The sequence below is a fragment of the Oncorhynchus mykiss genome, chromosome 17, assembly GCF_057628025.1.
Source record: "Oncorhynchus mykiss isolate SJ-2025 chromosome 17, ASM5762802v1, whole genome shotgun sequence".
NCBI lineage: Eukaryota > Metazoa > Chordata > Actinopteri > Salmoniformes > Salmonidae > Oncorhynchus > Oncorhynchus mykiss.
The window spans coordinates 39,626,890-39,643,517 of NC_143038.1; the positions used below are offsets into that span (position 1 = coordinate 39,626,890).

The 16,628-nt window shown below is 43.9% G+C and overlaps 1 protein-coding gene across 1 annotated transcript; it reads left to right on the forward strand.

Annotated features, from left to right (window-relative positions):
* The first annotated feature begins 1,587 nt into the window (after nt 1-1,587).
* On the forward strand, nt 1,588-11,528 carry LOC110494143 (transmembrane protein 233). The gene is made up of 3 exons (XM_021568915.3): nt 1,588-2,194; nt 6,286-6,420; nt 6,685-11,528. The coding sequence occupies exons 1-3, from the start codon at nt 1,988-1,990 to the stop codon at nt 6,694-6,696; spliced, it is 354 nt and encodes a 117-aa protein (XP_021424590.1). The 5' UTR covers nt 1,588-1,987; the 3' UTR covers nt 6,697-11,528.
* Nucleotides 11,529-16,628: the final 5,100 nt, after the last annotated feature.

Consider the following 16,628-nt stretch of genomic DNA (forward strand, 5'->3'; position numbering starts at 1 on the left):
TGAAGTCTAATACTGCGGGTAATGGAGTCGCCAATGACTAGAGTTTTCAATTTGTCAGAGCTAATGGTGGGAAGCTTCGGCGTCTCAGACCCCCTAACGGGAGGAGTAGAGACAAGAGAAGGCTCGGCCTCTGACTCCGACTCGTTGCTTAATTGGGAAAACCGGTTGAAAGTTTCTGTCGGCTGAATGAGCGACACCGGTTGAGCATTCCTACAGCATTTCCCTCCAGAAACCGTGAGAAAGTTGTCAGGCTGCGGGGACCTTGCGAGGGGATTTATACTAACGTTACTATCTGTACTTACTGGTGGCACAGACGCTGTTTCATCCTTTCCTACACTGAAATGACCCTTGCCTAACGATTGCGTCTGAAGCTGGGCTTGTAGCACAGCTATCCTCGCCGTAAGGCGATCGTTCTCCTGTATATTATGAGTACAGCGACTGCAATTAAGAAGGCATCACGTTAATGTTACTACTTAGCTTCGGCTGTTGGGAGGTCCTGACGAACCATGTCCAGATAAAGCCTCCGGAGTGAAAAAGTTGAATGAAAAAAATATATATAAACGGTAATTAAAAAGTAAAAACCGTAAAGTTGTCAGGTAGCAAAGTAAGGTTGGCAACAAAACGCACAGCAACACGTAAACAAGTCTGCAAGTTGTCCTTGGTATGACCATCTTAAAACAATTCTATATGTTAGCTATATGATAGCTCAAATACAATTATTTTTGGGGGGCATGAATCTACTTCCATAAAGAAATACATTAAATTATAAACATTCTTGATTTATTTGTTTGGATAAGCTTTTATACTCATTTATGTATTTTGAGGGTTACTGGCCTATTTGTCCTGTAATAACCCTACTTATGCCTTACAGCAAGTCATACAATGCATTATTAGGCCACAGTGTTACCTCAGTTTTTTTGTATGTCTTGAGATTTGATGTAAACTTAATCCCACAGGACAGGTACTTCCACCCGATGCGATGACATGTCATCATGTGTTTAGCTACGGTGTCGTCACTCCCAGTGACTGATGTCATTTGGACTAGCCTCTGGAAAGCCCTATTATAGTGGGGGACACTTAAATGTAGGGGAAGCATCAACACATATTTTGGAAGGACTCTAGCACCGTTCTTGACCTTGGCAGGACAAAGCACATATTAATACGTAACCTTTATTTTACTGGGTACAGTACATTTTGTCCCACTTCATACCTACTGAACACCACACAGGTGTGCTCAAGGTGGGCTCAAACAGAAGCAGTAGGGTTGGCTAGTCACCCTTGTCTTATTGATGAATTGATTGCAGTGTGAGTAAATGTTGTTTGTGAGTGTGGGAAATACATTGTTATACATTTAACAAACTCATTTGGGAATGTTCAAAGTCCCAGTGGTAAAAATAAGTCCACCACTAACACACACATTTTGCTCAGTGTTGGCCAGGACTGGCTGCCAGTGTGTGTGTGTGTGAAGGGGGAGATTAATGTTAGCCACAGCATATGAGGTCAGATCCTGGTCTTTCTCGTCTCCCTCCTTTCTCTTGCCTGGGGAGGGGTGTGTGAGACAGGGTGGTAATGTTGCCCACCCTAAAGAAAATGAGGTCAGCTCTACGCGAGGGTAGGGGTGTCTCGACGCCCCCATTCCACACCAGCCTCCCTTCTTCAGACCCCTCAATCAGTTCTGGACAGTTCCTGGAAGCTTGCTCAACTCTACTCCTTCACTGGCTATTCCATCTTTCATTTTTCCAAGTCAGATCTTCGCCCCTTTTTTCCCTCTTCTGAGTGGGGTTGTTCCTGTGCTGTGTACCATTCCTACAATTGGCTGAATTTCTGCCATTTGGCCATTATTTTTCCTTTTGTTTTCTTTTGGCCTGAGATTTCTTCATCTCCTTTTGTTTTAACTTTCCCTTTTTCTTCATTGGTTGTTTTGTGGCTCGTCTCTCTTTTCATCTCGTTGGCTGTGTTTCCGCTCTTGTCGTCTGTTACCCACACCATGGCCCGTCCTCTGGCTCTGGAGCCGATAAGAGGGCATTTGGGTGTTAAGAGTTCCCTAAATGGGAGTGCAGACTTTGACAGACTTAGTTTTATGGGGGAACAGCACCCGCCACCTCCCCTCCACAGTTACCTGTGGTTAACAATCCTCACCTGCTTCTGCCCCGCGTACCCAGTCAACATTGTAGCTCTGGTCTTTTCAGTACTGGTGAGTAGGGGACATCACAGGCATATGGGAAACGGTTTACTCACTGACTAATATATGTCTTAAAGCTGATATAAATGTATAGACTACTGAATGAGAAATATATAGAAAATGATGTGAAAAGTACCTCAGGTCAGTTTCCATGAAGGAAAAAGCCAATGCTGATTGATATGTTGCAAGATGAATACATTGTAAACATACGGCCAGTTGTATTTCACAATTTTTGCAATTATAAAATAATCTTAATAATCCTAATAATCCTAATCACATTCTGTTTATGTAGTAATAAAGGGACAGTAGGCATTTTTGAAGTTGACCTTATTTTCAACTTCCCTAGGATGTTGTTTCCTCCAAACCATTTTTTAAATCATTAGCTAATTATTTAGCAATGTCCAGAATAATATGGCTAGCATTTTTTTTAAATATAGCAATGCTAGTGGACCTGATTGTGTCCATTAGCGGTTATTCAAAAGCATGGGGAAAGTGGAGGAGAGCGGAAAGCAACTCTGCTCTAGCTTTTGACTGTGTCTCTAAAGGAAAAAAAAATCATATTCTGGGACTCCAGCAACAAGCCGTAAACAAAAATATCTGGTGCACCAGCTTTGAATGCTTGCCAGAACAACAGTTCTCCTTTGCAATTCTCATATGTTCTTAAGCTACATGTCAGGACATAAGATATGGTGTTGAGAGCTGGCTGATCACACTAGGATCTCTGCCCCAACTTTCTCACGATGTGTGTGTGTTTTTGTGGGACCAAGAAAGAGAAGTGGTGTTGGTAATATGGGAAGGAGTCTACCGGTAATCCCGTATTTACTTGAATATCTGCGTGTGGCCGTGCGTGTATGTGCATGGCTTGTCGGTCTGTCTGTCTGTGTATGTGTTTGAGGAAGAAAAAAGAGCCAAATGTGTCTGATGAGAGGAACAGATGTGTCTGTGGTAGGGCAGGGTTTCATCGAAGTGCCCTCTGACGTGCTCGATGTGCCCTCCAAACATGCTCGCTCCTTTCACCTCTCAAAACACCACGTCACTGACACACTTTCCCATCCAAAGGGTTTGGACTCCATTACTTTCTCTCCCACCTTTCTTTTCTCCCTCTCAAACACACAATCACACAATGTTATGCAGACCTGGGTTCACTGCCTCATTGCCTGTATCCGCTACGGAGCCGCAGTCAAACGACCACCCCTTATCACTGTCAAACGCTCCCTAAAACACTTCTGTGAGCAGGCCTTTCTAATCGACCTGGCCCGGGTATCCTGGAAGGACATTGACCTCATCCCGTCAGTTGAGGATGCCTGGTCATTCTTTAAAAGTAAATTCCTCACCATTTTAGATAAGCATGCTCCGTTCAAAAAATGCAGAACTAAGAACAGATACAGCCCTTGGTTCACTCCATACCTGACTGCCCTTGACCAGCACAAAAACATCCTGTGGCGGACTGCAATAGCATCAAATAGTCCCCGCGATATGCCACTGTTCAGGGAAGTCAGGAACCAATACACGCAGTCAGTCAGGAAAGCTAAGGCCAGCTTCTTCAGGCAGAAGTTTGCATCCTGTAGCTCCAACTCCAAAAAGTTCTGGGACACTGTGAAGTCCATAGAGAACAAGAGCACCTCCTCCCAGCTGCCCACTGCACTGAGGCTAGGTAACATGGTCACCACCGATAAATCCATGATTATCAAAAACTTCAACAATCATTTCTCAACGGCTGGCCATGCCTTCCGCCTGGCTACTCCAACCTCGGCCAACAGCTCCGCCCCCCCCCCGCAGCTACTCGCCCAAGTCTCTCCAGGTTCTCCTTTACCCAAATCCAGATAGCATATGTTCTGAAAGAGCTGCAAAACCTGGACCCGTACAAATCAGCTGGGCTTGACAATCTGGACCCTCTATTTCTGAAACTATCCGCCGCCATTGTCGCAACCCCTATTACCAGCCTGTTCAACGTCTCTTTCATATCGTCTGAGATCCCCAAGGATTGGAAAGCTGCCGCAGTCATCCCCCTCTTCAAAGGGGGAGACACCCTGGACCCAAACTGTTACAGACCTATATCCATCCTGCCCTGCCTATCTAAGGTCTTCGAAAGCCAAGTCAACAAACAGGTCACTGACCATCTTGAATCCCACCGTACCTTCTCCACTGTGCAATCTGGTTTCCGAGCCGGTCACGGGTGCACCTCAGCCACACTCAAGGTACTAAACGATATCATAACCGCCATCGATAAAAGACAGTACTGTGCAGCCGTCTTCATCAACCTTGCCAAGGCTTTCGACTCTGTCAATCACCATATTCTTATCGGCAGACTCAGTAGCCTCGGTTTTTCGGATGACTGCCTTGCCTGGTTCACCAATTACTTTGCAGACAGAGTTCAGTGTGTCAAATCGGAGGGCATGCTGTCCGGTCCTCTGGCAGTCTCTATGGGAGTGCCACAGGGTTCAATTCTCGGGCCGACTCTTTTCTCTGTATATCAATGATGTTGCTCTTGCTGCGGGCGATTCCCTGATCCACCTCTACGCAGACGACACCATTCTATATACTTCCGGCCCGTCCTTGGACACTGTGCTATCTAACCTCCAAACGAGCTTCAATGCCATACAACACTCCTTCCGTGGCCTCCAACTGCTCTTAAACGCTAGTAAAACCAAATGCATGCTTTTCAACCGATCGCTGCCTGCACCCGCATGCCCGACTAGCATCACCACCCTGGATGGTTCCGACCTTGAATATGTGGACATCTATAAGTACCTAGGTGTCTGGCTAGACTGTAAACTCTCCTTCCAGACTCATATCAAACATCTCCAATCGAAAATCAAATCAAGAGTCGGCTTTCTATTCCGCAACAAAGCCTCTTTCACTCACGCCGCCAAACTTACCCTAGTAAAACTGACTATCCTACCGATCCTCGACTTTGGCGATGTCATCTACAAAATTGCTTCCAACACTCTACTCAGCAAACTGGATGCAGTTTATCACAGTGCCATCCGTTTTGTCACTAAAGCACCTTATACCACCCACCACTGCGACTTGTATGCTCTAGTCGGCTGGCCCTCGCTACATATTCGTCGCCAGACCCACTGGCTCCAGGTCATCTACAAGTATGCTAGGTAAAGCTCCGCCTAATCTCAGTTCACTGGTCACGATGGCAACACCCATCCGTAGCACGCGCTCCAGCAGGTGTATCTCACTGATCATCCCTAAAGCCAACACCTCATTTGGCCGCCTTTCGTTCCAGTACTCTGCTGCCTGTGACTGGAACGAATTGCAAAAATCGCTGAAGTTGGAGACTTTTACCTCCCTCACCAACTTCAAACATCTGCTATCTGAGCAGCTAACCGATCGCTGCAGCTGTGCATAGTCTATTGGTAAATAGCCACCCATTTTCACCTACCTCATCCCCATACTGTTTTTATTTATTTACTTTTCTGCTCTTTTGCACACCAATATCTCTACCTGTACATGACCATCTGATCATTTATCACTCCAGTGTTAATCTGCAAAATTTTAATTATTCGCCTACCTCCTCATGCCTTTTGCACACAATGTATATAGACTCCCCTTTTTTTCTACTGTGTTATTGACTTGTTAATTGTTTACTCCATGTGTAACTCTGTGTTGTCTGTTCACACTGCTATGCTTTATCTTGGCCAGGTCGCAGTTGCAAATGAGAACTTGTTCTCAACTAGCCTACCTGGTTAAATAAAGGTGAAATAAAATAAAAATAAATAAATATAGTATTTTACTATTCCAGTATTTCTGGAATAGTAAAAAGTGCAAATCCCACCCATCTGGCACTCAAGCCAGGCTCAATCAAACACTCAAAATATTAGAAAGAAAACGGATACTATTTGAACCCATGTGTGGTGTTACGTGTTCCGTACCTCATTCACATGTGAGTATCACATGTAGATATGACACATTTCTTTTACTCCAAATTATTTTCCAAATACAGGTCTACTTCAGTATGAGGTAGGTACAGTATGTGGCATGAACATGTTTCTCCTTAAAAGATCATGGTAAGGCAACACATTTTAGTCCACGACTGCTGGTGCTGTTGAACGCTCCCGTAGTGAAGTGTTTTCCCTCTTGTCCCCATGCAGTCCAGGAAAAGTTATGAGTTGCAAGACTATGACGGCTCGCGACGACTCGGCCAGAAAGCTCTCCAAGTGGCCATCGCCTCCATCATCATCGGCCTCCTCATCATCGCCATATTTATCATCGTTCACTTCACCACGGTAATGTGGCAGCCATTCCCCACAATGTAACCAATGGGATATCCCATAAAGTGCTAACGCTGCTCATCTGGCACTCCAGGCAGGCTCAATCAAAAGCTCAAAGTATTTAAAAGAAAACAACAACCATTTGAACAGACATAAAGTACATGCAAATATTAAACAGAGACAAACATTCAAACAGGCATTCAACCATATATAAATGTGATTTGCATACTTCTATGTGTGTGTCTCAACTGTGTGTTTTTTTCTTTCTCTCTATTCTAGTATAAATTGTAGAAGAGTTGCGCAGTATGCCTGGAAAAAGCCAAACAAAGTAAATGTCGCTCTCAAAGACATGGACTATGGACACCTCTCTGAATGGACTATGACAAGGGTTCTGGGGCCCCGGATTTGGCAGTAATCTCCATCCTCAAGAACGGGACTCCACTCCAGGTGTGGTATCCATCTTTTCTCGCCGTCACACATCCTCCACACCCAGCCTTTCTACTCTTCTATCTGGGAGAAGAACTTAAGAAGCAAGACTCTGCTTTTGAAAGACTGTATGGAACACTGACCTCTGGATCACATGATACCCACAGCACAAACCTCGCGCACGCATGCACGCACACAGACACACACACAGTTTTGTATTGCTATCTTTGTGGGGACCAAAGAATTGATTCCCATCCAAAATCCTATTTTCCCTCACTTCTAAATATAATTCTAACCTTAACCTTAAGCCTAACCTTAACCCCAAACCCTAAAACTATACCTAACCCTAACTCCTAACCCTAATTGTAACACTAACCCTAATTGCAACCCTAACGCTAAACCTAAACCCTAAACCTACAATAGCGTTTTTCCTCGTGGGGACCAGCAAAATGTCCCCACTTGTCTGAATTTTCCTTGTTTTACTATCCTTGTGAGGACTTCTGGTAAATAAACACACATACACACACATTAGAAGAGGAAGAAACAGCTGCCCATTCCTGTGTGCATTTATTGATAATGTGGGCTGTTGGACGAGTGAACAATTACTTTTTGCAGCGGTAACTGTGCGGTCACTGTAGCACTAACATGCTGACAATTACTGTATTTATGGTGCTTTCAAGACAACCGGGAACTCTGGAAAAATTTGGTCAAATCATGATATCAGGGATTTTCAGGTCGGATAGAGTTCTAGAAGGATCCCCGAGTTTCCGAATTGGAATTCCGAGTTGGATGACATTTCAAAACTATTTTCCCAGTCGGAGCTATTTTTTTCCCAGCTGTCTTGAATGCACTGAACTGAAGTTGGAAGTAGAAGATGTCCAAGTACCCAGTTGTTCTGAACGTGGCATTATTGTGTCACTTGGGATGTTTGATGTGTCAATCACGTAACTGTCGAGTGTTTACTGTCATAAATGTATTTCGCTTTTTTACTTGATATTACATCTGCCAAATATGTACAGTGCATTCTGAAAGTATTCAGACCCCTTCCCTTTATCCACATTTTGTTATGTTAAAGCCGTATTATAAAATGTCCTCCTCAATCTACACACAATACCCCACTATGACAATCCGAAAACAGGTTTTATTTTTGCAAATGTATTACAAACAAAAATCAGACCTTATTTACATAAGTATTCAGACCCTTTGCTAAGAGATTCAAAATTGAGCTCAGGTGCATCCTGTTTCCATTTATCAACCTTGAGATGTTTCTACAACTTGAGTGGAGTCCACCTGTGGTAAATTCTATTGATTGGACATGATTTGGAAAGGCACACACCTGTCTATAAAAGGTCCCATAGTTGACAGTACATTTGAGAGCAAAGACCTGTCTATATGAGGTCCCACAGTTGACAGTGCATGTCAGAGCAAAACCAAGCCATGATGTAAAAGGAATTCTCTGTAGAGGTCCGAGACAGGATTATGTTGAGTTACACATTTAGGGAAGGGTACTAAAAGACGTCTGCAGCATTGAAGGTCCCCAAGAACACAGTGGCCTCCATCATTCTTAAATGGAAGAAGTTTGTTACCACCAGGACTCTTTCTAGAGCTGGCTACCCGGCCAAACTGAGCAATCTGGGGAGAAGCGCGTTGGTCAGGGAGGTGACCAAGAATCTGATGGTTACGCTGACAGACCTGAGTTCCTTTGCGGAGGGAGAACCTTCCAGAAGGACAACCATCTCTGCAGCACTTCACCAATCAGGCCTTTATGGTAGAGTGGCCAGACGGAAGCCACTCCTTAGTAAAAGGCACATGACATCCTGCTTGGAGTTTGCCAAAAGGCACCTAAATGACTCTGACCATGAGAAACAAGATTCTCTGGTCTGATGGAACCAAGATTGAAATATTTAGCCTGAATGCCAACCGTTACATCTGGAGGAGACCTGGCACCATCTCTATGGTAATACATAGTGGTGGCAGCATCATGCTGTGGGGGTGTTTTTCAGCGGCAGGGAGAGGGAAACTAATCAGGATTGAAAGATGAACGGAGCAAAGTACAAAGAGATCCTTGATGAAAACCTGCTTCAGAGTGCTCAGGACCTCAGACTGGGAGCAGACGGTTCACCTTCCAACAGGACAACGACCCTAAGCACACAGCCAAGACAACGCAGGAGTGGCTTTGGGACAAGTCTCTGAATATCCTTAAGTGGCCCAGCCAGAGCCCGGACTTGAACCCGATCAAACATCTCTGGAGAGACCTGAAAATAGCTGTGCAGCAACCTTACCCATCCAACCCGACAGAGCTGGAGAGGATCTACAGAGAAGAATGGGAGAAACTCCCCAAATACAGGTGTGCCAGGCTTGTAGCATCATATCCAAGAAGACTTGAGGATGTAATCGCTGACAAAGGTGCTTTAACAGAGTACTGAGTAAATAATACTCATGTAAATGTGATGTCAGTTGTTTATTTTTTACAAATTTAAAAGCAAAAACCTGTTTTTGCTTTGTCATTATGGAGTATTGTGTGTAGATTGATGAGGGAAAAAACGATTGAATCAATTTTAGACTAAGTCTGTAACATAATAAAATGTGTAAAAAGTCAAGGGGTCTGAATATTTTCCCAATGCACTGTATGTGTAAAAAAAAAAACTAAACAGAATGACAATACAGGAATAATAACTTTATACCGACAGAATGTAACATATTAGAATAGCTACATAATAAAGATGAATTAGTAACAAATGTCTTTAAAAAAAACTAAGATTTGGGTTTATGTTCATGTTTGCCATTGACAGGGCATATGAAGGGTTTAGGAGTTGTTCTGAGAGTTTTTTAGTTTTGGTCACAGATAGCTCAGGTTGAACACAGATGGTCTTAATTACCGCCCACAACCTGCTCTGAACCTCATTCACCCATCTCCCATTCCCCCTGGCTCTCCCCTAGTCCCCTGCAATCTGCCGAGTCGGAAGGATCCTGTAGTTTGATATGTAACAGTATCACCCATCACTGGCTAAATATAGGGACAGATGTCCCCCTGTGTGCTGGTGTTGGGCTGCATGACACGCTAGCCTGCTGTGTTCTGCCAAGTGTAGCTCACATGGACAAGAGCTGACTCAGCTACTACCTGTTGAGTCCCACTATCACACTGGTGCGTTTTGGACTAACCCCTTTTAAACATTGTGTGTTTGAGCTACAGTCTTCCAGTTGTACCATTGGATTTGTCTATTCTTCTGTATCCGCTGATACCAACTATTAGTATGTGTGATTAACAGGGGCTGAGTTAGAGCAGTGATTGTGAGACAAGCGCAGAAGGGGTCCGAGGCGGGGTCAAGGGGCGGTTCTTCTCATAAAACATGTCTGTAGAGTCCGAATGGTGAACTACAAACTATTTTGAACCATCTATGAAGAGCTGAGACTCTGACGTTTTGCTCTATGGCGCTCACAAACTACACAACAGTCCTTAGAAGGTAAGGGGTTCTTCAACAACATAGAAGATCATAGGAAATCCCAGGAAATAATGTCTATAGTACTGTAATAAGCTCACATAGTTGCTGTAACAAACTCCAAAATCCACACAGTTGTCACTGACTAGTTGGACATTCATTACCCACCGAGTAAACAATTTCTGTACTTACAGCATTCTTATAAATTCATTTTTTTATTCGGTTTTTGCTTGGCAGGCCTTATTTGTTTATTGACATTTGTCAATAAAACTCATGAATGCAACTGTTTATGTCAAATTATTTTGTATTCTACTTGTAGGCCTGGTTGTCCTGAAAAGAAAATGGTAAAACGCTTCAATGTGAGGCTACATTTCAGCTTGTTTTGCTGTGAGAGGCCTGGTTTCTATGGAGTTCAGTTGTGGGCCTCTACTAGTAACAGGGGAACAGTATGTCAGTGGGATATCAGCCAATGGCATTGCAATGACAAGTGTCTGCCTTGTAAAGGATGACAATGTCTATAACAGGCTAGTGAAAGTTGATGGCCTGTGCAAATTATTTTTTATTGGCCAATGAGTTTTTAATGCATTAAATAATCACACAAGTCAAAACTGATGTAGGCTTCTGTTTCCACACAACCAAGTTTCACTCTTGTAACCTGTTCGGTCCACTTGAGAGTTTGTTTCACTGGACACTTCTCAATATCATGCTTCCCACGCAACGCAGCATTATAACCTAACAGTGATGATGATGAGGGAAAGAGGATAGTCCTGAGAACGTGTTAAGACAAGTGGGGCACACAGCCAGTCAGTGGCTTAAGCCTGAGAGCCGTACGGGAGGCGGTCAACGATGGTCTGTGGCCGGGTATTTTGACAGAACCTTTGGTAATAAGATGCGCTGGAATACTCTGCCCAGGCACATTCCCTGCTTGACCTAAAATGGCATGTCATCAGTGCATATCCATCTCCTACCTTAAGAGACTGTCAGAAGAGTAGTAAGATGTGGATTTTGGGTAGTGGGTCACAGAAATCCCCGGTAGTCTGTGGATGTTCAAGATGCCACTGCTAAGACCTCACACACCAACTAATCTGGAGGGTAGATATAGGAAAGCTGTGGTAGGATCATCTTTTCACAAGCTACCAGAAAATAAAACATACTGATATGTTTTATGGTAGTGTGGTTTCAAATTAGAGCCTAGTGGGGTCAAGTATGATAATATGTTTTGCTTTATGGAAAATAAAAAAATGTGTTTTTACAAAACTACGGGGTATCTTTCTGTTCGACATTTCTTGTCTATTTTATCAAACAAATTGTTATTCAATAAGTGTTTTGCTACAAGTTATAGGTGCTTTTGGATTACATAATGGTGTCAACAAAGGGTACAAACAAAAAGTTTGCTTGTACATACTGTATGTATGTCACGAGATGGATTAGTAGATAAATGGATAATTGGGTGGCGGGGCTGGTGTGATCAGACGCATATCCAGCGAGTTAGCTAATCGGAAACTGGGGATTGGCTGTCATTTCCATTAAACGCTGTGTGTTTTGTGGTGTTCGAGGCTGGGAGTTGAGCGGAGAATGTCTCTCCGTGGGGATCGGTCCCCTATTCAAGGGATCATGTTTTGGACCATTGCTGTGATCACACTGGACCAGTGTCTAGTGGTTTCCCTTCCATCTGTCTAACTCTCGTTTAGCACCGGAGACGGTTCCATTGGTGATGACGTCAAGCTGAGTCTCAGACCGGGCGCGTTCCAGGACAGGGAGCTGTAAGGATCTGGATATTGCCATACAGAGTCGTTTATTTTATTTTGTGGGGATATGATCCTTGTCAGACCCTAGAAATCTAAAACCTATCCCGACCCTTTCTGTATGTTGTCTGTCTTTCCCCCTCCTTATTTTGTCCCATAGCAGATTGTCAGAGTATAGCAGGGCCAAAGGTGGGTCCCATTTATGTGCAGAACCAGAGCGAGATTGCAGTGCTTTTCAATATATTATTTGCAGTGTCTTCCATTAGAATAACTACAGTGGCTTGCGAAAGTATTCACCCCCCCTTGGCATTTTTTCTATTTTGTTTCCTTTCAACCTGGAATTAAATCAATTTTTTGTTGTATCATTTGATTTACACAACATGCCTACCACTTTGAAGATGCTAAATATGTTTTATTGTTTAGCAAACAAGAAATAAGACCAAAAAAATAGAACTTGAGCGTGCATAACTATTCACCCCCCCAAAGTCACTACTTTGTAGAGACACCTTTTGCAGCAATTACAGCTGCAAGTCTCTTGGGGTGTCTCTATAAGCTTGGCACATCTAACCACTGGGATTTTTGCCCATTCTTCAAGGCAAAACTGCTCCAGGTTCATCAAGTTGGATGGGTTCCGCTGGTGTACAGCAATCTTTAAGTCATACCACATATTCTCAATTGGATTGAGGTCTGGGCTTTGACTAGGCCATTCCAAGACATTTAAATGTTTCCCCTTAAACCACTCGAGTTTTGCTTTAGCAATATGCTTAGGGTCATTTGCTGGAAGGTGAACCGCCGTCCCAGTCTCAAATCTCTGGAAGACTAAAACAGGTTTCCCTCAAGAATTTCCATGTATTTAGCACCATCCATCATTCCTTCAATTCTGACCAGTTTCCCAGCCACAGCCGATAAAAACATCGCCACAGCATAATGCTGCCACCACCATGCTTCACTGTGGGGATGTTGTTCTCGGGGTGATGAGAGGTGTTGGGTTTGCACCAGACATAGCACTTTCCTTGATGGCCAAAAAGCTCAATTTTAGTCTCATCTGACCAGAGTATCTTTTTCCATATGTTTGGAGTCTCCCACATGCCTTTTGGCAAACACCAAACGTGTTTGCTTATTTTTCTTTAAGCAGTGCCTTTTTTTATGGCCACTCTTCCATAAATCTCAGATCTGTGGAGTGTACGGCTTAAAGTGGTCCTATGGACAGATACTCCAATCTCTGCTGTGAAGCTTTGCAGCTCCCTCAGGGTTGTCTTTGGTCTCTTTGTTGCCTCCAATTAATGCCCTCGTTGCCTGGTCTGTGAGTTTTGGTGGGCGGCCCTCTTTTGGCAGGTTTGTTGTGGTGCCATATTCATTCCATTTTTAATAATGGATTTAATGGTGCTCTGTGGGATGTTCAAAGTTTCTGATATTTTTTTATAACCCAACCCTGATCTGTATTTCTCCACAACTTTGTCCCTGACCTGTTTGGAGAGCTCCCTCGTCTTCATGGTTCCGCTTGCTTGGTGGTGCCCCTTGCTTAGTGGTGCTGCAGACTCTCTGGCCTTTCATAACAGGTGTATGTATATATACTGAGATCATGTGACAGATCATGTGACACCTAAATAAAGTCCACCTGTGTGAAATCTAACTAATTATGTGACTTCTGAAGGTAATTGGTTTCACCAGATCTTATTCAGGGTCTTAGCAAAGGGGGTGAATACACATGCATTTAAAAAAAAAAATTGAAACAAGTAATTTTTTTAATTTCACTTCACCAATTTGGAGTATTCTGTGTATGTCCATTACATAAAATCCAAATAAAAATCTATTTAAATTACAGGTTGTAATGCAACAAAAGAGGAAAAACACCAAAGGGGATGAATACTTTTACAAGGCACTGTATCTTGTTGCAGTGCCATATCAGAATAAATCAGTGTGCAGTATGTTGCAGTGTCACTTTAGCATGCCAGCTATTTACCTGAGGGAGTCAGATGGAGGGTAACCTACCTGAGGGGAGGCTCTATTATGTCGACACTATCGCGCAGTCTGCTGTGGGAGATGGAGAAACGGGGTCTGACCCATGTTAACCCGTGAATGGAAAATTAAACGTACCTGTCCTGGTCTCCTGTGTTGGGGTTGTGTGCTGGAGAACATTAAATCCTGTGTTGGGTGGAGTAAAAAGGGGTTCACACTTAACAGTGACACCTCTTTAAGTGGCGTTGGGTCGGCACGATTTTTCCATGCACACTTCTCTTGTACAGGGGACTAATGATCAGCGAGGGGATGGAGCACAGGGGGCAGAATGCTCTAGTCCTTCAGGGGCATGCACACTACTTCAGTATACTCCTGTAGCAATGCCTTGGTTCATGTGTTCACCCTGGGTTCCAAATTTGCTGCTGAGAGTAGTGGACTGGGAGTGGCGAGCACAAATGGAAGCAATATTGAGGGTGCAAGGAATGAGAGAACAGCAGCAGATTGATTTCATCATGGAAGCTCTAGATGGCCGTGCAAAGAGAAACCATGTTTAGTTAAGCCCAGAGGAACTCACCTGCTTCTTTGTGGGCTGCATTACAGGCCTGATTTGGTAGCCTCTGACCCTACACCAACTCTCCAGTCCCACTTCTTTGACTGTAACCCGAGGGGAGATAAGCCTATGGGAGACTACCTCCTGTGCACATGGGAGTTGTTTAGCCGATAGCTCCAATCAGATCCGGCCGGATATGCCAAGGATGAATAAACTCTTAGGGACCAATTCAGTACAGGTCTAAAGGAGGGCCCTGTGGAACAGGCGCTCCAAAAGTATCCCTAGCGACAGCAAGGGATGACATTAAGGTTAGTTAGAAGGCTCAGTCATTGGCCAGAGAGATGGAGGGAAAGGACTGCCAGGTTTGCCGTACTGTTCCCCATACAAGTGGCACCCCAGCCGTTGTGAACCACTGCAGACTTTGAGCAATGGAAGGAGAACATGTGGTGAGCTATGGCAGGAGATGAAGGAGCAACTGAACAGCCTGGCAGAGACCCTAGTGAGAGGTCATACAGCAGAAGTCTCATTCAGCTGCCCTGCCATGGCCGAGGGAGGAGCCACGGGGCGTGTAGTAGGTGGGAAATATGTTCCTTTCTCTAATGGAGAGAGAACCCCATTCCAGTGGGACTGACAGGACAGACCCATTTGTTTGGGGTGTAGACAGCCTGGCCACATCAAATGCTTCTGCTCCACCCAGAGAGATGAACAGGCCCTTTTAAAACAGGAATCCCCTGGCCACTGTAGAGCTCGATGTCGGGGCTACAGGCACCAGGCAGGAGGAAAGCCCTGAGAAGTCAGCTGTTGTGGGAAACTGTCCTCATATAGAAGTGGAGGTAATCAAAATAAAAAAAACATGTACAGTTGAAGTCGGAAGTTTACATACATTGTAGCCAAATAAATGTACACTCAGTTTTTCCTGACATTTAATCATAGTACAAATTCCCTATCTTAGGTCAGTTAGGATCATCACTTTATTTTAAGAATGTGAAATGTCAGAATAATAGTAGAGAGAATGATTTCTTTCAGCTGTTATTTCTTTCATCACATTCCCAGTGGGTCAGAAGTTCACATACACTCAATTAGTATTTGGTAGCATTGCCTTTAAATTGTTTAACTTGGGTCAAACATTTCAGGTAGCCTTCCACAAGCTCCCACAATAAGTTGGGTGAATTTTGGCCCATTCCTCCTGGCAAAACTGTTGTAACTGAGTCAGGTTTGTAGGCCTTATTGCTCGCACATGCTTTTTCAGTTCTGCCCACATATTTTCTATAGGATGAGGTCAGGGCTTTGTGATGGCCACTCCAATACCTTGACTTTGTTGTCCTTAAGCCATTTTGCCACAACTTTGGAAGTATGCTTGTGGTCATTGTCCATTTGGAAGACCCATTTGCGACCAAGCTTTAACTTCCTGACTGATGTCTTGAGATGTTGCTTCAATATATCCACATATTTTTATTTCCTCATGATGCCATCTATTTTGTGAAGTGTACCAGTCCCTCCTGCAGCAAAGCACCCCCACAACATGATGCTGCCATCCCCGTGCTTCACGGTTGGGATGGTGTTCTTCGGCTTGCAAGCCTCCCCCTTTCCTCCAAACATAACGATGGTCATTATGGCCAAACAATTCTATTTTTGTTTCCTCAGACCAGAGGACATTTCTCCAAGAAGTATGATCTTTGTCCCCATGTGTAGTTGCAAACCCTAGTCTGGCTTTTTTATGGCAGTTTTGGAGAAGTGGCTTCTTCCTTGCTGAGCGGCCTTTCAGGTTATGTTGATATAGGACTCGTTTTACTGTGGATATAGATACTTTTGTACCTGTTTCCTCCAGCATCTTCACAAGGTCCTTTGCTGCTGTTCTGGGATTGATTTGCACTTTTTGCAGAAAAGCACGTTCATCTCTAGGAGACAGAATGCGTCTCCTTCCTGAGTGGTATGACGTCTGCGTGGTCCTATGGTGTTTATACTTGCGTACTATTGTTTGTACAGATGAACATGGTAAGTTTAGGCGTTTGGAAATTGCTTCCAAGGATGAACCAGACTTGTGGAGGTCTATAATTTTTTTTCTGAGGTCTTGGCTGATTTCTTTGGTTTTCCCATGATGTT

Coding starts and splice junctions, on each gene's coding strand:
- LOC110494143 (XM_021568915.3), top strand. CDS start 1,988: ATGGCCCGTCCTCTGGCTCTGGAGCCGATAAGAGGGCATTTGGGTGTT. Junction 2,195..6,285: donor CTCTGGTCTTTTCAGTACTG/GTGAGTAGGGGA, acceptor GTCCCCATGCAG/TCCAGGAAAAGTTATGAGTT.